The sequence below is a fragment of the Lynx rufus genome, unplaced genomic scaffold (genome assembly GCF_022079265.1).
Source record: "Lynx rufus isolate CCGP_SWC_20201006 ecotype Redwood Valley unplaced genomic scaffold, mLynRuf1.p SCAF_11, whole genome shotgun sequence".
NCBI lineage: Eukaryota > Metazoa > Chordata > Mammalia > Carnivora > Felidae > Lynx > Lynx rufus.
This window is the reverse complement of record NW_025814825.1, coordinates 16,346,762-16,372,011: the sequence shown is the minus strand read 5'-3', so window position 1 is coordinate 16,372,011 and position 25,250 is coordinate 16,346,762. Positions and strand designations below refer to the sequence as shown.

The 25,250-nt window shown below is 35.4% G+C and overlaps 1 protein-coding gene across 2 annotated transcripts in view; it reads right to left on the bottom strand.

Annotated features, from left to right (window-relative positions):
- Positions 1-25,250, bottom strand: part of ADK (adenosine kinase) — a 531,760-nt gene that overhangs the window by 100,784 nt on the left and 405,726 nt on the right. For both annotated transcript variants that reach the window (XM_047072998.1, XM_047072999.1), the window contains exons 8-9: positions 10,287-10,322; positions 1,664-1,778 (exon numbers count right to left, since the gene is read on the bottom strand). In XM_047072998.1, coding sequence (XP_046928954.1) covers positions 1,664-1,778; positions 10,287-10,322 — 151 coding nt within the window. The remainder of the gene's footprint in view (positions 1-1,663; positions 1,779-10,286; positions 10,323-25,250) is intronic.

Sequence of the window (25,250 nt, the reverse complement as noted above, 5' to 3'; positions counted from 1 at the left end):
TGGATTTTATTTGTTCATAATTAGATAAATTCATTTAAGCAAGCACAGGAATTTACTAAGTAAAACTTTTTTTTTAGGAAAGACATTATTAGACTGACAATATTCCCAAAATATTAAAGTAAATAAACTAAATCAAAGTGGATTTACTCAACTGAATTTTAATAAATTACCTTCTTGAAAATGAAATCTTTTCTACTGAGATAGAAGGTAGGTTTACTTATTAAAATAAGAACAGAGGCATCTGGGTGGCTCAGTAGGTTAAGTGTCCAACTTCGGCTCAGGTCATGATATTACAGTTTGTGAGTTCAAGCCCCGCATGTGCTCCATGCTGATGGTGTAGAGCCTGCTTGAGATTCTCTCTCTCCCTCTCTTTCTCTGCCCCTCTCCTGCTTTCTCTCTCTCTCAAAATAAATAAGTAAACTTAAAATAAATTAAAATAAAAACACTACAAAAGGTACATTTTCACAGAAATAGAACAAACAACCTTAAAATTTATACAGAACCACAAAAAGAGTCTGGGCAGGAAGAGGGGAGGGTAAAAATCGTAAAAAAGAACCCCAACCAACTAACCATCAAAAGAAATACAAAAGACCCTATATAGTCAAAGCAATCTTGAGAAAGAAGAGCAAGGCTGGAGGCATCACACTTCCTGATTTCAAACTATATTAGATCTAGTAATCAAATCAGTATGGTACTTACATAAAAACAGACAGACACATGTATCAATGGAACATAACAGAGAGTCCAGAAATAAACCCATCCCTAAATGATTAATTAATTTATGACAAAAAAGTAAAAAATATACAATGGGGAAGGGACAGTCTTCAATAGATGGTGCTGGGAAAATTGTACAGCCACATGCAAAAGAATGAAACTCGATCATTATTATGGATGGCCAACAGGTACACAAAAAGATGCTCAACATCAGCAATCATCAGGGAAATGCAAATCAAAACCACAATGAGCTATCACCTCACAGCTGTTAGGATGCCTATTATCAAAAAGATAAGAAATAAATGTTGGTGAGGACACGGAGAAAAAGAAACACTTATGTACTGTTGGTGGGACTGTAAATTCGTGCAGTCGCTATAGAAAAACAGTATGAACGTTCCTCAAAAAATTAAAAATAGAACTACCATATGATCTGCAATTCCATTTCTGGGTATTTATCCAAAAGAAACAAAAACACTAATTCAAAAAGAAATCTATGCCCCCATGTTCATTGCAGCACTATTTATAATAGCTAAGACAATAGCTAAGTATCCAATGGACACAGACACAATGGAATATCAGTCAGCCATAAAAAAAAGAGAAGAAAATCCTGCCATTTAAACAATATGAATGAACCTTGAGGGATTTTTACAAAGTGAAATCACTCAGAGAAAGAAAGAAAATACTGTATGATCTCACTTGTATGTGGAATCTAAAACAAAGAAACAAACAAAAAATAAAAAAACCCCAAAACTGAACTCATAAATACAGAGAACAGATAGGTGTTTGCCAAAGGCAGGGGTGGGGATGGGGTCAGTGAAATGCATGAAGGTGGTAAAAAAACAGAAAAGAAAGTATGCTATTTTCAAATAAATTATAACATCAAGAATATAGAATTTTGTTACAATTAATCTTCATAATACTGGGTTTCTCATACAATTTCCACATGTACCTGTAGCCATTATAGTATCCTCTCTTCCTTGGGTGAAAATCACGATTCGCTGCCTCTTCGGATTCACCTTTGGCAGAGCTTGTGTCTTTTTGGCTATTTCTTTAATGTCTTCAGTCTATTAATAGAGAAGAGGAAAAAGTTCTCATAACCAGTACAATAAAGCAAAACTTACTAGTGGTTTAAGGATTTAGCTTCTCATGCTCAAAACAGGAGAGATATGTACCCCTACTATAAGAATTTTAACTACATACAAAAGTAAATAGAATAGTACAATAACCTCCAAGGAACCCACCATGAAGTTGAAAACATTTTATTTATTTTTTTTAAAAAGTTTATTAATTTATTTTGAAAGAAAGAAAGAGTGTGACCATGAGCAGGGGAGGGGCAGAGAGAGAGAGGGAGAGAGAGAATCCCAAGCTGATGCTAGGCCCAATTCTACAAACTGTGAGATCATGACCTGAGCTGAAATCAAGAGTCAGCCCCTTAAACAACCTAGCCACCCAGGTGGCCCCAACAATTTTAAATTTGTGATAATTTTTATCTATAGTTTTACCCACTTGCCTTTCATATTATTCTCAAGCAAATCCCAGATACAAAATAATCTTATCCATAAATGTTTTATTATGTATCCCTGAGAGGTAATGATTTAAACATAACCACATACTAGTATATTTTTTTAAATTAATAATTTCTTAATAGCAGCAAATAGCCAATATTCAAATTTCCAATTAAAGAGAGATTTGTAAAAAATAAAAAAGGAATATTGAATTATTTTAGAGGTTTACAGAATTATGCTGACTCTGGAAATAATGTTGCTAAAATGCCAAAATTTTCAAAGAAAAATGAAAGAGATGCTATTTCCTACAGACTTAATTTTATTTAAAGAAGATAAAGTTAAAAAAAAACAAATTAATTCTAGAAAACTGATGCTATTTTTCACATCACATAGGCCATGAAGTTTTACATCTTAACTGTTCTGACGTGAAATCTAACTCTTGAGCTATTATCAGTAGGATTCTTAGAATCATGTTTTCAGCAATTTTAAAATAATTAAAAAATCCATGTCTGAATTCAGTGGCCCTCTAAACCATGCATGGTTTGGCCTTTTTGGTACTCTCTCGTGTGTAGTTTCAAACAGTTATGGAGAGAGAAACACATACTAGAGGAGAAATATATGAGTGGTATCAAGGAAGTGAATTAGAATATACAGGACAGAAAAATTTAGGTAATCAAGGTAGACAAGTCATAATGGTTACAAAGAACATCAGCAACTATGACATTTTTAAAGGTATGAAAATCTTTAGTGAAATATTCTATGTTGTTTGTTCACTACATACTTAAGAAATTCCAGATAATACATGAATCCAAGCTTCTACTGCACCTAACATGACGATTCCGGACCACTGCTGTTTTTGAAAAGAATAGCCACGTATGGTAAGACAATGCTGCTGACCTTTCAAACATGCTGACTGTTTCACTTTGGGTTGCTTATTTTAGAACAAAACTAAGCCTGAACTCTGATATCTGAGAAAAGGAATTCCCTCAGTTTTAGGGAAAGACTATCAGAAATGACTAGTAACAGCTGAAAGGACTAAAAAAAGAAAAACAAAGGCCACATAATGACATTTTCACTCTCTCAAATAAATGTATACATTAATTAAAATGACTGACATATATTCTCCCAATCTCCTTAGCACACTTAAGTTTTACTACTGTCAGATTTTTGCTTGATTGGGTACAGTTCATATTTAATAAAGATAAAGGGGCAAAGCCCAGAGCCACATTCAATCAATCAATCATCATCAGAATCCGATGTATGTAGTGGATGTTTTTTAAATAGAGGTCTTTCTTCAATGTGGTATAAGGAATAAATTAAGAATGAGATTCCACAGTTGTCTTCTGGCCAATGGGAAGATATATATATTTTATGGGAGTTTGAGTAACTTAATCAAAGAAACCTTTCTTATGTCTCAAGTTAAATTTTATAAAACTGGCAATTCAAGATTGAAATAAATTTCCCAAATATAAAACACAAATCTTTACAGAATGGTTAAACTTTATTCTAATTGTATCCATGTCCACGGTTCATACAAAATCCTTCTGTCACTCTGGAATCACTGTCAGTAATACCAGATCTAAATTTCTTACTGTGCCTTGAAGAGCCACTGCTTTGGCTTCAATAGTTGAGCCCAATCTAGGATGGAAACTTTTCTTAAAACCTCAATTTTGTTTTCTCAAAGTTATATATTCCTAGTTCTGCAGCCACCCCCACCTCCCCATAGATTCTTCTCTCTTATACTTGCGCTAGCATCTTAACAGAATTATGAAATTACAAGGACTTGAGAGTGTGACACACCTAGATCTGTGTACTTTGAGTAGGTAAATAAACCTCTGTGAGGCTGCACTTCCTCATCTATAAAATTAAGAAAATATTTATGCTAAAAGATGTTGGGAAGTGGGGTGCCTGGGTGGCTCAGACAGTGTTCCAGCTCATCTTGCAGTTTGTGGGTTCGAGTTCTGATATCTGTGCTGATACCATGCAGAGTGCTTGGGATTCTCTCTCTCTCCCTCTCTCTCTATCTCTCCTTTGCCCTTTCTCTCTCAAAATAAATAAATAAACATTTTAAAAAAGAAAGAAATATGCTTAGAATTAGTGGGCAAAAATTTGAAGAGAATCAGGATATGTGCATAGTCTCAAAGTATTTCCCCTAAGATACTTACTCATTACAAATTTTAATTAGTAGGTGAAACAAGATTTTTGTACAGTCCCCAAATATCATCAAGATGTTTATTAAATGCAGTGATAAAATAGTAACTTTACAAAAAATAAACTGGCAAATACCACCTTAACCCAGTGACGAAAGTTAATGTCACCAACAATAAGTAAGACAAATAAGTAAGACAATGGGACATCATTTATATTCCTGATAATGATGCACTGAGAAGGGCAAATCACCTCTGTGGTATTTCTGGCAAAATTGCACACCCTCAACTTAATTAACAGAAAATATCAGAGAAACTCAAATTGAGGGATATTCTATAAAATGATTGACAAGTATTCTTCAAAAGGATCAAGATCATGAACAAGAAAAGAATGAGAAACTGTCACAGATAGGAAGAGACAAAGGAGATATGACAAATGCAATTTGTTTTCCTGGATTAGATTCTTGAACAGAGAAAAGAAATTAAGAAGAAACTGGTGAAATCAGAATAAGAACTGTAGTTCAGTTACCAGTATCACACTAATGTTAATTTTCTGGTTTTGATCAATATACCTTCACCTGTGTAAGATGTTACATTAGGGAAAGCTGAGTGTACTAGTTTTGCAAATTTTCTAAGTCTAGAATTATTTCTAGAATTATTTCAAAATAAAAAGTTGAAAACAATTGTTGTGAGGATGAAAGAAGGTCAGTGAAAGAGCTTAATGCCATATTTAACAAGTGCTAAGTACTTAATAAATGTTCATTTCTTTCCTCTAATAACCATCTTTAATACTCTCCAAAACTCATATCCTGCGGTTGCCCCAAAATCTCTAGAAAGGACCTCAAGAGTTTTGAGTATTGGGAATTCAATTATAGTATCTAATAAGGGAGGAGAAAAAGGAAAAAGGGGAAAGAGTAGAAGAAAGCTCATATAATTTAGTTATGAGCCATGTATGTAGCTCTAAAGTGCTCATTAAATCTTAACTTCTATGGCAGTAGGTATTATTACTATATCCTCATTTTGTAGGTGAAGACATTGAGTCACGGAGAAGTTAAGAAGCTTCTTAAGGTCATAAATATTCTAAGTGTACAACCAGGGCTAGCACCTACAAAGCCTGACTCCAGAAATTATACCCTTAACCAATATTCCATGCTCCACAGATTATACTGCTTCTTTGAATTCTGGCAATGTGTTTTCTGTTGTTATCACAAAATGATAGCATGTTCAATTGAAATCATTTTTCTGTCACATGCACAGGTCACTGATGATCCTGCATTTAAGTTTGCTATTTTTTTCCTCTTAATTATTCTGGCTTGTATTTTACCCTAGTGATTTCAGTTTTTAACTTTCAAGATATTTTTCATTTTCCAAGGTCATTTGGAAATCTAATCTCCTCCTCCAATATGTTAGGACGTGAGAAAGAAAGAAGTGTAGTTTGTATAGTAAAGAGTACAAGACTTAAAGAGCTGGCTCTGGTTCTGGCTCCATTATATATTAGCTATGTGTGATCCTGCACAAGTCATGTAGCCTATTTTCCATCTGTTGAACTGATAGGGCAATACATGCCCCACTTAACCCCAAATGGCTTGTGTGAATATTAAATGTATTAATTATATGTTGGAAAAGGTTTCATAAACTGTGAAGCATTTTATAAATGCTAAATTATGCTTTTATTGTCACTGGTGATCACACACCTTAAATTTAGCATTGTCTTCCAAATTAAAGAATATACCCTCTTCATTCCATTTTTAACAAGCTGATGATACACATGTTAATACTGTCACAATCTACCTACTCCTAGAGAATACCAATTGTGGGGTTCCCACAGTGCCTCACTTAACCATATCACATTCTTTTGTTTTCCAAATAGAAACTCCTATAATAATTATGGTGCGCACATGATGTGTCAGTGTCCAGTCTTATCTCCTACTACCTCCTTCTCCTCTCTTCATTCCAGGCACATTGGCCTTCTCTCAGCTCTTGGACTACACAGTACATTATGCTCCTTCTCCTTTGGGGGCCTGTGTACTCTTGTTCCCTCTGTTTGAAATTTGTTTCCCTGTTGTTTCTTTGTTTTGTTTTTTTCTGTCAATGCTAGATATCCATATTTTTCAAGTTTTACTTTCCTCAGAGAGTCATTCTATGACTATCATATCTAAAATAAGAACCCCTCCCATGTTCTCCTTCACAGTATACTCTCTGGTCACTTCTATCTTGAGTTTAGGGTCTATCAGAGTGTTAGGCCCAGAGTTAGTGCTCAGTAACTATTTACTGAATGAACAAATGATTAAATGAAGACAATTAAAAGACTATCTTATCTCTTTCTGTTAATCTACTGTTTTAAAACTGTCCTCTTTGGGGCGCCTGGGTGGCTCAGTCGGTTAAGCGTCCGACTTCAGCTCAGGTCACGATCTCACGGTCCGTGAGTTCGAGCCCCGCGTCAGGCTCCGGGCTGATGGCTCAGAGCCTGGAGCCTGCTTCCGATTCTGTGTCTCCCTCTGTCTCTGCCTCTCTCCCGTTCATGCTCTGTCTCTCTCTGTCTCAAAAATAAATAAAAACGTTAAAAAAATTAAAAAAAAAAAACTGTCCTCTTTGAGGGCACCTGTTGGGATGAGCACTGGGTGTTGTATGGAAACCAATTTGACAATAAAATATATTTAATAAAAAAAAAACTGTCTTCTTTGGGGACTTAGTCACCTAGAAAAGCTGCATTGTACTCTCTTAGCCAGCAGGACCCAATTTAGTGTCTTATTTCCAGAAACTCTAGGTGATCATTCATTGTATCCTTTGCATTTGTGAGGAACACAAGAACCTCAGAAAAATTTTGGAGAATTCTTTGGGAATCAATACCTCCTGAATACTCTATGGACTTTCTATCCAATGCTGATCAATGGAATTTTCTGTGATGGTAGATATGATCTATATCTGTACTAATATGGCAGTCCCAAGCTACAAAGGCTATAGAGAGCACTTGAAATCTGTCTATTGAGATTTAGGAACTGAATTTTAAATTTTATTTAATTTTAATTAATTTTGTGGCTAACAGATGCTGTATTGGATAGCACAACTCAAAACTTTCCTGTCTCAGTGGTATAAGATCATACAGTCATCAATGGTCAGATACAGATTACAAGCCTAGGATCCTCTGGATAGAGTCAGGGGCTGTGGGGAAGTTGGAAAAGGGAAAACGATTGCTTTGTTTTCTCTATGGTCAGAAGTAATGTATCTTAGAGATCTAAAATAAAACTAAAATTCATTGCTTGGAGTAAAACTGAATAAATGACTCAGCAGAGAAGGTATGTATTATTTTCATCATTTGGCACATAGTCTATTGCACAAAGGATGAAAATACAAAGAATATGATATTTAAGTTTTGGAGGTATTTTCTTTATTTAATTTAAATCAATTTTCAATACTGCTTTTAAAAGGTTTAATAATGAAACATATTTTTAAGTATCTTATTTTTATTTGGGTTCTAAAAATATAAACCTTTAATTGGTTCAGTTCAAGATAAAGTAGATTTAAAAACACATTGCAGTCTGAACTGATTTCCCAGAATAATAAAAGGCCTCATGAAACTTTTTACCTCAAGAATTGTCATTTTAAATTCTTAGCAGGTCTGTCATTTGAATCAGGCACTATGCAATTTTCCATCATATATATATATATATATATATATATATATATATATCCTCTCTCTTCTGCTTTGTGCTTTGCCCAGCTCCAGTTTTTATCTCATTCTCCAGTGCCCTCCTAAGCTGCCTCTTCTTACTGAAAATTGCCCAATTCATTTTAAAGATTAAAGATTTTTTAAAAAAGAAAGATTATCTAAAATTTGCAGAGAAGCTAACCAGAATATCATAAACAATGCTACTGAAGATATTTCCTGATGAATAAATACTGGTTATTTTTAGAGGCTTTTGGACTGGTCTGTTAACAGACATATCACTAGTTGCAATATTCAGTGGCTTTGGGAACTGATTGGGATTTATAATAGAAATGATGGTAGAACAGCAGAGCCAGTAGAAAAAAAAATGCTCACCTTTCTTTTTAATCTTTTCATTTCTTTCCTCACTCGTGCCCCAGTTTAGAGGTAAAATTAAAGTTGAGAGGGATAAAATGCAGATTTTGTCTAGTTTGTCACAGTAGACCTGAGAGCACTGACACATTTCTATAGGTATTACACTTGATCTTAGCCAAAAGGCTGAGAAGCGATTCTATAGATATTAAAGTGTTAAGATAAAGTGATTTATTCTTTTTTGATTCTTTAAAAACACCAAGCTTCAAACTTATGCTTTCCTATTACTGTCTAATGGACTAAGGAAAATTTAATGACATTTTAAAATCACTGAATTCCTCTAGATAGGATTCCACATATGGGTTATATTTATTAACAAAAATATTCTACTCATGGCTCTTATATATTCTACAATGCTTGGAGTATTTTAGGAAACTCATGAAGGGACACATCAAGACATGGTGTGCTTTATCTAATCTAACATATTACTGTCAACATTACCAACAGAGCAGTTTTGCTATGTTAGAAGGTAGTAAGATATACTATTATAAACATCATCACTTGGTTTATATGCTGTAATCAATTATGGCAGATTTATGGTAAAAAGAAACAATTCTAGAATCAGTAAATAAGAATTAATGCAAAGGTTAATATGATGCCAGTTAGTAGAAAACAGAAAAAGTTAGTTTGCATAGGATCTAGTTTTTTCATAGAATACTTATACCACAAATTCAATGTCTTCCTCCAAGACGAGGAAGCTTTATGTCTGGCTGTCAAGTCCTATGTATGACATGGATAACATGCATGTGTATTACTCTGTTGCTCGATAATGAATCTTCCTTTAGTACATTTAAATAACTGTTCCATCACAAATTCATACAACACTTTTCTCTGAAAAGTTCAAAGTGAGATTACTGATACATCCAATCAATGCTCACAGGTTTTCTAGATGGTCAACAATACTGAGCATGTAAATAGTTAGTTTAATTTTTTAAAATCACTACCATGCAACATTCCAAGTTGCTGTACAGAACACAGCATTCTACATAGTTCTGGCTCAATACATATGAGAGTCATAAAACTTATAAACTCAGTTTATGAATTCTCTGTCAGTTAATCTGGGTTCAGATTAAAGTCAATGTTTTCTAATAATCAACTGGAAGATAGATATTATATAGATAAAAACATGGTGTTATCTGTCTTAATTTTGCCAACAACAACCACATGGAGTTTTGAATCTTGACAGCTAATACTTCTACTAGGAAAACAAAATTAGGACCTAGAAATTAAAACCAATTATTGATATTTGGTTTCAGAAAATTTATATACATTTATGCAAGAAAAAGAGAGAGAGTGAGAGAAGAAAAAAGAAGATTAAAACAGGAAGTTTATATGAGTGGGATTTAAATTAATCAGTCCCTAACAACTGTTAAGTACAACCTTTGGAAATTAATTTGCATAATGATAATCTACATGTGGTAGGGGTGAAATTATTTAAATGACATTATATTTCACTATTTAGTCTTGCTCCACCACTGCTTTAGCAGTGAATCCTTATGAAATGTAATACAGCTAATGAGGTAGCTTTTTAACTGAACAAACTGACAGGCCCCATATCTGCAGAGGCAGCTTGAAACCGTGCCCAACCTCTTGGCTTCCCAAGAGGCTTTTCAAAATTCAATAAATAACATCTGTAGGCGATGTTGGGTGCAGACCTAGCAGAGTGCGTCATAACACTGTGCTGGCAGAACAAAGAAACCATGACGACTGCCAAGTTTCCATGGCAACTGCTGCGAGGCTCTGAGAGTATAATAGCACATCAATCACTGTCCAAAAGAACTTCATTATCAGCTAGAAAAAACCTTTAGGATCTGTTTAGTGTGCAATTGTGGGTTAACTCACCTCAAAGCCTTGCTCTCTAGCAAAAGTGGCAGCTTCCTGAAATAAAAAAAAAAGAACAGTTAATTATAAAGTGCTAGGTAATGAAGAAATAATCCATTTTGAAACTCATTCATACAGTCTTCTTTTTACACAATTATCTCAATATACCCACATAGTTCAATTTTTATTCTTACGCCAAAAAAGATTTCTTTTTCCCTTGGCATGAAAAAAAAAAAAAAGGCAGCATAATGTCAACACACTTCACAAGTTGGAATAAAGAAGATGTAGTGCGTGTTTTTACTGTAGCTGTCACAGTGAGTTCAGGTGTTTTGACCCCAGCAAAGAAAGACAATCATTTGAAACCTAAGGAACATACTGGTGGTTGTGTTTTTAATTGAAACAATACCTTTCAGAAAGCTCTTCTGTAGAGAAGAATGTCTACTAATAAATGTATAGATTCATAAAATCATCATTTTGCAATCCCTAATGAAATTTATTCAGGCAAGGATCATCAATAGATGCTAAATTCATTAGGTGAAAGGATGACAGGAAGCTGGGTGTTTCATGGAACCAAAATATCACAGATTATATGCTGGTCACGGGGAGCAAAGTATAACTTTATAATGAGAGGATCAAGCTGTCATCACTTTATCCCAGTGATCAATCCTATCAGTTTTTGCCATTAATAGTGGAATCACCAAATACTCTGTGCCTTCTGTTACGATGCAGTATAAAGGACACAGCATCACCTATAAAGTTTTCTGACCTCATTTGTGACATTAATTACTCAAAACTTTAATTCAATAACTAGCAGTCTACAGAAAATACAGAGGATAGGAGAACAAGTTAAATGATACAATGAGAAAGCAAATGGAAAAATCCATAAAGTAGGACATTCTATAAGACAAATAGCTTGGTCTCTTCAATAAATCAATCTTATGATAACCTGGGGAGGGGAAAAATGACCAAGATCAATGTACAGACCTTAACTGAATCCTGTTTTGAACAAACCATCCAGGAAAGGCATTTTGGGGACAATTAGAGAAATTTGATAATGAAACAGGATGGCGATAATGATAGGAATTATTAACTTGATAAGGTAAATGTCCTTAATTTTAGAGGTTTATTCTGAAGCATTTAGAAATAAAATGACATGATATGTGTAATTTACTTAATAATACTTTAAAAAATTAAAGTGAAGTAAAAATGGCAAAATGTTAACAATGATTAAATCTAGATGTATTCAGTATTTTTACTTTGTCTGTTTAAAAACTTTTATAGCGAACAGTCTACCTCCTCCTCAATTTCTCTTTTATATAGATGACAGGAGTGACAGAAGTTGAACATTAAAAAAAATAGTTAAAAATTTTAAATTCACAATGTTTTTCTTGATTCCTGAATATCTTAAGGGCACAATCTGATGAACATTACTATAACCACTAATGCTCTTAAAACAGGCTATCAAATTACAAAAACACATCTGTGTAACCAAACTCTTTCTCTTTCTGTACTCTGCATATATTTTAATTTTAGGACTGATACAGAAAATAGAAGCAATATTACTTTTCAACTTAACTTCCCTCTTGAAAATGAAAAAAAAAACAAAACTGCAGACAACTGTCAAGAGCCTCTACATCTTAACTTACATTCCTCCAAAATTATCTTTGCCAAGAGATATTAATAGAAGGATGGGATTTGAGCCTGAGTAGTGAGCAGATCCAACTTAACTGAAGCGACTGCCGCACCAAACCATGTAAGGCAGAAAGTAAGTCAGTGTCTCTAGCACAAATCTGGGTACTATCTACATGTTAAGGAAAATGCTGGGAAAAGAAGTATGTATGCACTCTTATGGTCCGAGGCACTAATGACATATAGATTTGAAGACCCATTTTGAGGGTTTGAAAAGGTTGAAATAGATGACTACAAGCTAAACACTTAAGTTAACAGAAAGTGATAGGCTGAAAGTACAATTCCTTAGGCTGTTCGCTAGGGAAGCATAAAGCTGATTGAGTTAGCCTTAGTGATGTAGATTAAAAAAACTGAATTATGAACTTAACAATTGGTCCAAGCAAGCCTCTTTGACAATTTGCTTATAATAGTACTTATACACCACACAGTCGATAATATTTGCTGGCCTGTCAAGGAAAAGGAGAAGTTTCAAATGATATCAATGTAATATTTTTCCAAGCTGTCCAATCCAAGAATTAACCAAGATAATTCTTTTATCAAAAAGACAACTGAAAGCTCTGCTACAACGACTCATTTATATAGATCTTCATCAGAGACATGCAAGAAGCCCAGAGAACTATAAGACAAAATTAATATGAAGAATCTGTATGGGGGTGCTTAGGTAGCTCAGTCAGTTGTGCATTTGACTCTTGATTTCATCTCAGGTCATGATCCCAGGGTCGTGGTATTGAGACCCACATTGGGCTCTGTGCTGAGTGTGGAGCCTGCTTGAGATTCTCTCTCTCCCTCTGCCTCTCTCCTCAGCTCATGTGTGTGTGTGCTCTCTTTCTCTAAAATAATAATAATAATAAAAGGATCCGTATGACTAAAACTGCACTAAGGCATAAAACTCAAAATTCAACATATAGTAGTTAAATTGCTTTTTTAATGTCCAGTTTTGCTCACACAGATATAAGAAGAAATTAACTATGATCTGTTATGGTATAGTAGAACTAATTGCAAGAAGACACATATATAAATGTCAGATCACTATTCTTTAAGGAAACAAGGCCCTAGGACACTTCCACATCTGTAAACTATTCAAAGTGCCAACATATTCTGATTGAGGAAGGACATGCTGAAAAAAAGTCAACTCAATTTTTTATCTTAGCACCCCCTCATACAGGTTTGCAGAGCTGTGCCCTATCACTGAAAAGCTAAGCACTTGTTCTATGGCTTAAAAAGATCTTATCTCCTGACTTCCTCCCACCTTCTTTTGATCTTGAGCTGGTGCCCCCAGTCAGTCCATTAGAGAAGGCAGCTGGCTCACATCACTGCAGACTTTTCCCACAGCTAACCTCTGATTTGAAGGTGTTTGCAGATACAATGATGGAACAACATTTATTTTTCCCTCCCAGCAAAACAAATAAAACAACACAGGGGAACAGTTTGACCCAGTCAGAATTTAACCAGAATTTTAGTCCTCAGATTCACTGCATGGAAGGACAAAAAGAAAAGGCAGTAGGTCTGAAAGTAGGGAAGGAAAAAGGGGTATAGACAGTTGGCAGAAGAGTAAGGCAGGTTCCAAATATCAGGGTTAATTCCAAGTGAACTGATCACACCAAATTGAAAAGGACTTTTTAGTGTGTCTTTGCAGTGAAAGTGAGAAAAGAAAACAAGCATGTCCCCATCTGTGCTGCCCCAGGGCGCCACGCACTGAGTTTCACAAATCTAATGAAGCAGTCAGGTTAAAATCCAACCGCAGAGTGGATGTGACGTGTGGAGAACAGCTAGGGTTAGAATAGAGAAGCAGGGCGGTTCCTAATGCAGGTGATTATCCATGTGATAATCATTATATTTACAGGCTTTCCATTTTAGATCTGACATCAAAAATCACAAAGGAGGAGGGATTAAGGAAATAAACAACCGACAGAGGCTTTCCTACTCCCCTGAGAGTGTATGTAGCACTTTCATTCATGCATGACAAGCAACAAAAGCAAAACCAAACAGGCCAGGAAAGAGTATTTCTGAGAAGGCTGGATTTCACATTAACACTTCTTTCCATTTTGATAACTTTCACTATTATTCAGTTTCCCAGACAGGTCACATTTTCAGAATTAGTTCCCATTGTTGTCTATGCTCTAATACAGTATCATTTTTGGTTTACAATGAATGATACTCACATAATATGTCTTTTACAACAGCAAAGTCATTTTTTCCTTCCTGGAATTGAGTGTTGTGAGTAAAATGACATGTAATTAAAGTCTCAGGCTCTCATCTACACCACGTTATTTAGGATTTGCAGTAGGCTTGCTGCTTCATCGACCAGGCTAAAAGGGTGCTAATCAAACAGCAACCAAATATGTAGGTTTTGAGGTTTAAGAAAAAAAGAGGCTGAAATTCAAGGTTAATGAAAACTATGGAATACTTACTTTATGAGCTATTAAAAAGGATTAGCAAGCCACTATTAAAAAGCACAATCCTCAGATTATACAGGAAAGGAAGAAGAAACTCAAGAGCATGTTTGTGTGTATCAAAGAGTTATTTCCTTTTTATTCAATTGAGGAAAAAAACTGTTTTCTTTATAGTTTGATAACACCCCAGTTTTAATTTATAAAGTAGAATGACCTGTAATCAATATTAAATTAAAATGGTAACTTGTCCATATTCTTATTTCAATTATGGTTATTGAAGTTATTGGTTACTAGCTATATAGGAAACGCAAATGATTTCTGTATATTGACCTTGTATCCTCTGATTTGTGAAATTTACTTCTTTGTTGTAAGAACTATTGTTTTGCTTCTATAAAGAAAGGTAATTTTCATTAAAAATTTTTTAAAAAATGTTTATTTATTTTTGAAGGAGAGAGAGAGAGAGAGTGTGAGTTACTGGGGAAGGGGCAGAGAGAGAGGGAGACCCAGAATATGGGGCAGGTTCCAGGCTCTGAGCTGTTAGCACAGAGCCAGACGCGGGACTAGAACTCACAAACCGCAAGATCATAACCTGAGCAGAAGTCAGACGCTCAACCGACTGAGCCACCCAGGTGCCCCAAGAAAGGTAATTTTCTACATTCTTATTAAACATACCACAAAGTTATTTTGAGAAGTGGGCAAAGACCTTTAAAAACAAAATTCACCTCTCTTTTCTCCAGGGTGATCTGAAGGGTATGACTACCACCCCCACCAGAGTTCATAACCCTTGCCCTCACACTTCCTGCTCTGCACTTGAAGGCGCCAAACTCAGTTAGAACTATTAACTGCTTGCTAACGTTACCACTCTATTTTTGATCTCGGATATGAGGGGTCGTGGTATAGGCTGAAACTTCATGGAATGAAACAAAAAGGAAGAACATCAAACTCAGGACCAAAGAAAGGTAATTTCTCACTATCCACAGAAAGCTGCCTATCCATCCAAAACAAACTACTTTGTTGCTCCAGTGCAAGGAGGAAGAAGAAAATTCACTGAAGCATTCCCCCATGGTCCTCACTCAAGTCACAGGAGTCTAGAGCTTTTAGAAAAGCCAAGGGTGAATGGAGCCACCAAACCAGTTGTTGTTTTTACTTTGTTCATCTCTCCATTCAATAAGTATTTACTGCCTATATATAGTTTTATAATGTTTATTTGAGCGAGAGAGTGCTCACACGCGTGTAAGTGGTGAAAGGGCAGAGAGAAAGGAGAGAGGTGAAAGGGCAGAAAGAAGGAGAGAGAAAGAATCGTAAGCAGGCTCCACACTGTGTCAGTACAGAGCCCGACACAGGTCTTGATCTTACAAACCATGAGATCATGACCTGAGCTGAAATCCAGAGTCAAACGCTTAACTGACTGAACCACCCAGGTGCCCTGTCCTCCCATGTGTACTTTCAGACTAACAGATACTATTAACCTAGAGGTGTATCACTGCTATAGCTGTTGCAAACCTTAGATGGTATTGGACTTTGACTCAATAATATTTGAAACAATACTGTGAATCTTAAATGGTATGGTGTAGAGAGTCTAAGAATGTTATATATTTTTCTCTGTATATCAAAAATTCACATATTTATGTATACATTTAGATGCATAATGTTCTTTTTGAATGGCTTTAAGTGCAAGGTAGTACTGGTCAGGAAGCAGTTTCAGCTAAATGGAAAGAGTACAGGGCTTAGAATCAGAAGACCTACACTAAGGGTACAATTTTATAGTTCATTTGCTATGTAATTTTGAGCAAGACACTTAGTGTATCAGTTTAGATCAATAAAATTGATGCCAATAATACCTGTTTCATTAGACTGTTGCTAGGAATCAATGGAATATTTAATGTGAAATTAAAATCATTTCGCCTATTGAATTCAGGTTCTTAATTAGATCTTAGGATAGTTTAAACAAGTTCCAGAGCCTCCAGAGGACATTCAATGATTTGTCCTATCTGTGGATCATATGTGTAGTAGACAGCCTCCAAACTGGCTTCCAATGATCCTTGACTGCTGGTATTCAAATTTTTGTATAATTCTCTCTCCTTGAGTGTGTGCTGGACCTAGTGATTTGCTTCTAAAAATATATGACAAAAGTGATGGGATGCCTTGTTTATTCTCTTGCTCACATGCTCTCAGCTCCTGCCCTAGAGGAAAGCTGCCATGTTACAAGTACACTTATGGAGAGGCCCCTGGCTAACAACTGGTGAGGATCTGAGGTTTGGCAGCAGATATATGAGTGATTTTGCAAGTAGATTCTCCCCCAGTAGTAATATGATTACAGCCATGGCTGACATCTTGATTACAGCCTTTTGAGAGACTCTGAGTTAGAGGCATCATGTTAAGCTGTGTCTGGAATCCTTATCCACATTTTATATATGAGAATCCTAAGCCTTAGGTTATGTAACATGGCCCAATTAAGATATTTTCTCACTCAGATTATGTTAATCTTTAGAAAAATCCTCACAAAAATCAAATCAAATTAAGTGTGGTCAACAGGTCAATCACAGGGTGAGCAAATTATGGAAAGATAATTTAGATACATGCTATCTAAATGGTTTTGTTTAACTGATTATGGTTAACCATTTCTTCAATACAGATAAACTGGGATATATTATCTTTTGCATAAAATTTGTTTTTGGCATCTAGCTTCAATTTACAATGTCTTTCATTATTTGGAAGTAATGATTACCTTACTGAGAATAGAGTAAGATATTTAAGTAGTGCCAGAATCCTCAGGTGAGAAAAATATTATTGAGCCAAAGTCTAATACCATTATAAGGTCTGCGACAGCTATAGCAGTGATACACTTCTAAGTCATACTGATATTTAATGATAAAGAACTAACTGCTGTTTATTTCCTTTCATACATCATAAACTTATGTTGCTTAAGCCTCTAAATATTTCCTCATGCTGTCCTTCAGACTAAGAATTTCTTTATGCTACTTAAAAAGATCACTTATATAGTTTTTATGACACTGTATTAATATTATATTATTTTTAATATTAGTTCTTATGAGGAAATTTTTTTTAACTTTATTTGTCTATTTTGAAAGGGAGAGAGGGAGGGTGAGCATGAGCAGAGCGGGGCAGAGAGAGAGGATCCTAAGCAGGTTCTGTGCTGTCAGTGCAGAGCCTGATGCTGTGGGGCTCAAACTCACAAACTGTGAGTGACCTGAGCCAAAATCAAGAGTTGGATGCTTAACTGACTGAGCCACCCAGGTGTCCCTGAGGAAAAGTTTTAATTTGAAAATAAAGTAAAGGAAGGGTAGAGAAAAATCATTAAGTAAAATATGTGCCTGGGAACTGCTTTTTAAAATAGATTTTATTCAGAAAAAATATCTGTACTGGCTTTTCCAAGGAGTATAACACATAACTTTTTGGGGACTTTCAACCTGTGCTCTGACATTTATTACCATATGCTTCCTGTCTGCAGAATGCTGAATAGAAATATTATTTAATGTTTATTGAGTGCCAAAAACTCAGTGGGGCAAAGTATAAGCTATAAAGATATTTGTGGCCCCTATCCAATAGGTTTATAATAAAAGTTACATAGACAGTATATAAATTAGACCTCAATAAACTGGACCGAAAAAAACATTAGGGAGCGAAAACACAAGCCAAAATATTAGGTTTAGCTTAGGACATATCTAATCCTTTCACAAAAGTGATTTATTAGCTAATGAATCTATTATAGCAAGGAGAGTTGTTCATTCCCACCTTTGAGCACATTTAATGGTGGTAACTAAAAGAAAACAAAGTTAGGAAAAGTATTTCAACAAAATTTGACTGATTAGCTACGTGGGCTAACTTCTAGAATAACCTGAGGTTTTCAGTTAGTGAAGAAAGAGGAGAGAGGATAGCATAAGAAAATTCTCAGACCAGTGGGCATCTTATTGGGTATTTTATTTCATTTTTAATGAGATAACATATGCTTGGCACAAAGGAAACACTCAACAAATGTCTATTATTTTCCTTATCTCATTTGATCCTCATAAAAATCCCATAAAATAGGTTTCTCATTTCACAGATGAGTATCTGAAGGTTCAAAGAGATTAAAGTATGACCAAGAGCACATAGCAGTAATTGATATAGGTAGCATTTGGACCTGAGTCTTCCTAAATGGTTTGTGCTGGTCTCCTACTGATAAACTTTCAGTTTTTATGTCTGAAAAATCTTTGTCTCATTTTCGGGTGTTTTGAAAGATACTTTTGCTGGGTATAGAATTCTAGATTGATGATTTTTTTTCTTTCAGTGCTCTATGGACTAGCTTGCATTGTTTCGGATGCTAAGACTGCTGTCATTCTAATCTTTCTTCCTCTGTATATAATGTGGCTTAAAAAAAAAAAAAACCTGGGGCGCCTGGGTGGCGCAGTCGGTTAAGCGTCCGACTTCAGCCAGGTCACGATCTCGCGGTCCGTGAGTTCGAGCCCCGCGTCGGGCTCTGGGCTGATGGCTCAGAGCCTGGAGCCTGTTTCCGATTCTGTGTCTCCCTCTCTCTCTGCCCCTCCCCCGTTCATGCTCTGTCTCTCTCTGTCCCAAAAATAAACAAACGTTGAAAAAAAAATTTAAAAAAAAAAAATAAAAAAAAAAAACCTGGCTGCTTTCAAGATTTTTATCACTGATTTTATGCATTTTCATTTTGATGCTTCTTGGTTTGTTTTTTTTCCCCTTGTTTCTTCTACTAGTTATTTGTTGAGCTTCCTGGATTTGTGGGTTTATAGTTTTCATCAGATTTGGAACATTTCCAACCATTATGATTTCAAATATTTTCCTTCCCTCTCCTCTTCCCCAGGACTCCAAATATGTATGTTAGATCACCTGACATTGTCCCAAAGCTCACTGATGCATGGTTTATTGTTTTTCAAAGTCTATTTTTTTCTCTCAGTGTTTAATTTTGAATAGCCTCTGCTGCTGTGTCTTAAAGATCACTAATTATTATTTTTTTCTTCTGCAATGTCTATTCTCATCCAGTACATTTTTCCTCTCTAGAAGTTCATCTTTTTTATATTTTTTATATCTCATCTTAACAGGCTTAAGCTTTCCTCTACCTTCTTGAAATACAGAATATATTTAGAAATGTTAATCCTTGTCAAATAATTCTAACATCTGTGCCATTTCTAAATCCATTTCTACTGACTGATTTCTTTTCCCCCTCATTTTGGGTTGTATTTCCCTGCATCTTTGCATGCTCAATAATTTTGACTGGATGCCAGATATTATGAATTGTATGTTTTAGGTGCTGGATTTTTTTGTATTACTTTACACATTTTTGAGGTTTATTCTGAAATTCAGTTAGGTTACTAGGAAACATTTTGATCTTTTCTAGGCTTATTTTTAAGCTTTGGTAGGTGAAATAAGAGCAGCCTTTAATCTAGAGCAAATATGGAATCCTACTGATGTAATTATCTTTTTGAGTACTAAATAAAAAAGCCTATTTATTATACGTTTCTCCACTCTGGCTATTGGGGACATAAACTGCTATCAACCTGTGTGAAGTTGGGGAATGTTGTGTTTGCGTCTTTCCAATAGTTTCATCCTTTACCTTGAATACTTTCCTCATACACATATGCTGGTCAGTATTGAAAAGCTGAAGACTCCAGGGAACCCCCTGCAGATATTTAGTATGTGCACTTTGTCTCTGTGCAGCTCTTTCTTCTCTGGTACCCCCTCTTGTAAATTCTACCTATCTTGGCCTTCTTCAGTTCTTAACTCTGTTTCAGTTAATTAAAGGGGTCTGGGACTCCCCTTCCTACAATGTAGATTGGAAACTTTGTTTAAACAGAGTGCTATGGCAATTGCAGGATTTCTTTCATTTGTTCATCTTCTCTCAGGGATCACCATCCTGTACTGCCTGTTGTTTAATGCCTAGAGACTATTGTTTTATATATTTTCTCTGGTTTTATATTGTTTAAGGAGGGAAGATAAATCTGGTCTCTTTTACTTCATTACTTCCAGCAGAAGTTCAATGTGGGTCCATCATGAAGTACAGATCCTAAAATATCCTGGCACATTCAACAATTCTGTAGTTCCCTATTTATTGGTTAAAAACATTTATGATCAAGCCAAAGACAAAACAGATTGATCATTTATCTTAAGCATCTCATACACTGCTTTTTACATTTTATTATACAATGGATACAGTTCCTATTCCTGTAGCTGATGCACTAAATCATAAACACTCTATCAATAATTACATTTGAAACCCTCTGAAGAATAACTCTAATTAGTTCTAAACCCTTTTTTACTTTGCATATCCTATATACTTGTCATTTTCTTGCTTTTTGTCCTACCAACTAGAAACCTCCAGATAAGTAGTAACACGTTTCCTTTTTAGATAAAAAATTTTCCCTGGGCGTCTCTTTCAACCAACAGAGGGCTCTACTACAATGTATGATCAATACATTATGCCCAGGGTCAGTGGCTTGCAAGACAAATTTAGCCCACTGCCTGTTTTTATAAATAAAGTTTAACTGGAACATAGCAATGCTCATTCATTTACATATTGCCTATTGTTGCTCATGTTACCACAGCAGAGTTAACTAGCTCAACAGAGATTATACTAACTGTACTTGTACAGAAAAAGTTTGCCAACCCTTGAAGTATGATATTAGTAGGATATTTATAAATTTTAAAACAGATTGTTTTCTGAAGCCCTTATGGAGAGCAGGCTCCAGCCTGTTAGCCTTAAGATAGGTAAAATGTGTATCTTTTGACAGGTCTTATTTCTTTCATTCACTGGAGCGTACACACACACACACACACACACACAAATAAAAAAAAAATCTAAAAACCAAATAACTTATATTAAAAAAAAAAGACAGCAAAAGATAAATAACCAATTCTTATGAATTTAGATCCATTTGTATGCAGGACAACCAGAAAGGCATTATGGACCACTACTAAGCATTAGAGAAAGGGAAGACCTCAGATGGAGAGAGATTCTTATTAACTACCTAATGATTCCTTTCTCTCAGTTCAAAGGTATATCAATGTCCTTTATACTTTCCATATTCATGCATGATCCTTCCCAAGTTGTCAATGTGTGATACTACTGCCAATATAAAGCCTGCCCCTTAGGGCCACTCTAATGACCTTATTCTAGCCTGGAAGTTTTACAAAATTAACTTTTAAAGAATAAGATAAAAATAAAATGAAAACTGTATATAAAATTCAGAGATGGACAAGAGCACAACTCTACCTGTGAGCAAAGGGAGAAGGGTAAGGTGTGAAATATGGCAGAGGAAAGTGGATGTTACAGAGATCACCAATTTCTAGCTGTTTTGACTTTTAACTTCAGACCTTTCACAAAAGCTCCCCTATTCTTTAGATCTCTTGGTCTTCTGAGGGAGAAGAGGAAATAGAATTGGAAATCCCAGTAATATTCAGTCTAAAATATTACTGTACTAAATAAAGAAAAGAATTTATAGGACATTGTGATTTAATAACATAACAAAATGTAGTAAAAACAGAAAAGCATCTAGTCTCCTATCTCTAGTAGAAAAAAACCCAAGCAATAAAAAGGTAATTTCTCCCCAGATGTGAATTTTAACTTATAGATATGTATATAACACATCACATTCAAATATCACCAATAACCTGTATTATTTCCTTCTTTCTTACTAGCTGGTTAATAATAATTATGTACAGAGTGTATTGTAATGCTGCTTTTATTTTTTTAAGTTTATTTATTTATATTTATTTATTTAAAAAAATTTTTAACGTTTATTTTTGAGAGAGACAGAGACAGAGTGTGAGCTGGGGAGGGGCAGAGAGACAGGGAGACACAGAATCTGAAGTAGGCTCCAAGTTCTGAGCTATGAGCACAGGGCCTGACGCAGGACTCAAACTCACGAACTGGGAGATCATGACCTGAGCCGAAGTTGGCCACTTAACCAACTGAGCCACCCAGGTGCCCCTATTTATTTATTTTTAGAGAGAGAGCATGTGTGAGTGAGCAGGGGAGGGGCAGAGACAGAGGAAGAGAGAGAATCCCAAGCAGGCTCCACACTGTCAGCATAAAGCCTGACATGGCATTTGATCAAAAGCCTGAACTGGCTGAGCCACCCAGGTGCTCCTATAATGCTGTTTTTAGAAACAAGTCTCATTATAGAAACAAACTTACAATTTTTACAATGGCCAGTGGGAAGTAGCAAGAATAGCCATGAAAGTAATGATCAACACAGGTCTCTTCAGGCAAAAAACAAAACTACAAAGAAGTCAAAGAAAAAAAATCCAACATGCATGATAAAGAAATTAGCTCAATAAATTATATTAAAAAAAAGAAATTAGCCAAATGAACAAGTCAGGCTATTAAAAAAATAACAGAAAAATAGTAGAAAACACCCAACAGAGCATGTAGCAGGGTACTCAATAAATGTTAGATAGAAAGTGTGATTTCACCTACCCTTGCTGTATGAAGAAGAAACAGGTTTGAAAAGATACTATTTCTGAGAAGCTCATATTGCATTTGACAATGAAATGGGAGCCAGGGAGCCAACCATTTTAGTCTAAAAACTAGAATTAAAGAAATGTCTATCTTTCTACCTCACAAACCTTGAATCAGAATCTGATTGAACACATTATCCAATCCTAGTGCTTACCTGTGGAGTTTTGGAGTCTCCATGACAAAGGATGAATTTTCATTAGATATCACAGCACATTGGTAACCGAAGGTAATACAGCAGAGAGCTAGTAGCAAAAATACTGGCATTTTTATTCTACTGAACAGTATAATGTGACTGGGCTAACAGATGGGATTTTGTTAACAGCAATTTTGACTTATTGTACATTGTATTACAAGTTGGAGTCTACCTACATCCATCTCAGAGAGTGTGTTCTCACCAATCTTAGCCTTTCCTCTTGACTTTTTTGAATAGGACTTAATTGCTTTTCTTGAGGGAAGAAGGATTTCTGCATAGTATAAAATTTAGGAATAATTATTTTAAGAAATAAAATGAGTACTCATTTCCTTCTATTCTTTTAGAGGTTTAGTTTCAATCTCTCTCCAAATTTCTTTGCATCGCAAATTACTCTTCATTTCTTGAGTAAATATTTTCCCTCCTTTGGGCCTTTGGGCAATTTCCCCCAAAGTTGTACATTCAACTCCCTGTACATTCAAGCTCCTTTGTTTGGATTTCCCAATTCCAGTGGATAATTTAATAAGTGAGACTTAACTGATACTTTGAGTTTGAATGTTCTCACCTCTCCTAGAAACTCCCCTCCCTGCTTTTGTGTTGAGTATCTTCTTTCCCTATCTCTTCCACTTTTCTGTTGCTTAGCTTCTTTCTCATTTGTTAAATTCTCTAAGGACAGTCTTTCTCTAGGATTCAGTTTCCAATTTTCTGATCTGTTTTCTCTTTACATTTTTTGGGGGGTAGTTTCCTATACTCCTTTTATTTGATATCATCACCAGATATCCTGCCTCACTTCCAGAGTCCCTTTGACACTTTCCCTTTGCATCAGACAGCTTCCAAGTTCTGCCAAGTACCTTTTATAAACATGAGGCCTGTAATATCTGTAACCTTGTTTCCATTCCTACCAACACAACCCTAGGTCAGGCCTGTACTACCTATTGCCTATATAGTCACCTAACCAGTCTTTGGTAACAATCACACTCAGCTTGAATGCATCCTTGCACATGACCATTAGAGTCACCTTCCTAAATATCAACTTCGATTAGTCTTTGCTCAAAAAACTACCTACTGCTTCCTGATAAAAGTCCTAGTTCCATAGCCTGACTTTCAAAGGTCCTCCATAAAGTGCCTCTACTTTTCCTTTCTAGCCTGATCTTTTACTGTTCCCTTATACATGTACCAGATGCCACTCAAACTAGAATACTTGCTATTCTCTGAACATGCCCCAGGCTCTTTTGCCTTCATGCTACCTTGCACATGTAGGCACTAAATGAATTAGAATACCCTTCAACCACCCTTGTCAAAATCCTACTAATCCCTCCAGGGTTAGTTCAGCCATCTTCTGCTTAATGGAAGCCTTCTTGAATTGTTCATGGTCTCTCTTTTCCCTATCTCCAGAAGTGGCTTTGTGCATTGCAGAAGAGTTTTGCTCAATTTATAAAGGTTTCTCTTATGACAATTATGTGCAGACTGGAAACACAGCTTATTTGTACAGACAGTTTATCTCTCCTACTAGATTATAAATTCTTAGTGCAGAAACTCTTTCTCACTTTGTATCCTCAAAGCATCTAACATATTCCTCTGCACAGAATAGATTATAAATCCTTGTTGATTTACCAAATGATAAAGACAAAGCACTTGCCAACATTAAGCAAAGAAGAAATACTTCCTTGGGAGATTTATATTGACTTGATTTCTTGCGGTTTATACTTTATTTTTTGGATCAGAGTTCACTGACTTAGTGATGTGTATATGCCTCTATTACGCTATTTCTTGCATTGCATTATAATTTATTTACGTGGCCTATTTTCTTCCCTAGTTTATGAACTTCTTGAGACCTGGTTTTTATATCTTATCCTAGAACTGTGCCTCATACATAAATGTGCACTGAATGCGTTAAACTGATTAAAAGAATGTTATTAAAAAAGGCAAAAGATCCTTCTACCCATCTGTATTGAGATTTTCAAGAATGAGATCTAAGATTTGGCTAAATATTTAATAAACTGCTGGTCTGCTGTGTTCTGTGAGAGTATTTATGCAATCTATACCTTGGCCAAATCTGCAGCTGTCCTGCCCTGGAAAGTTACCATAAAAGATATTGGCATTTGCCTCATTTCCAAATATTACACAAATAATCAGGGTGATAGTTTTTCCTAAAAGAGTATTTTATTCTGAATTGTAAAATTATATTTTCAAGGATATAGCGTCCAGACATCACTGGCAGAAACTGG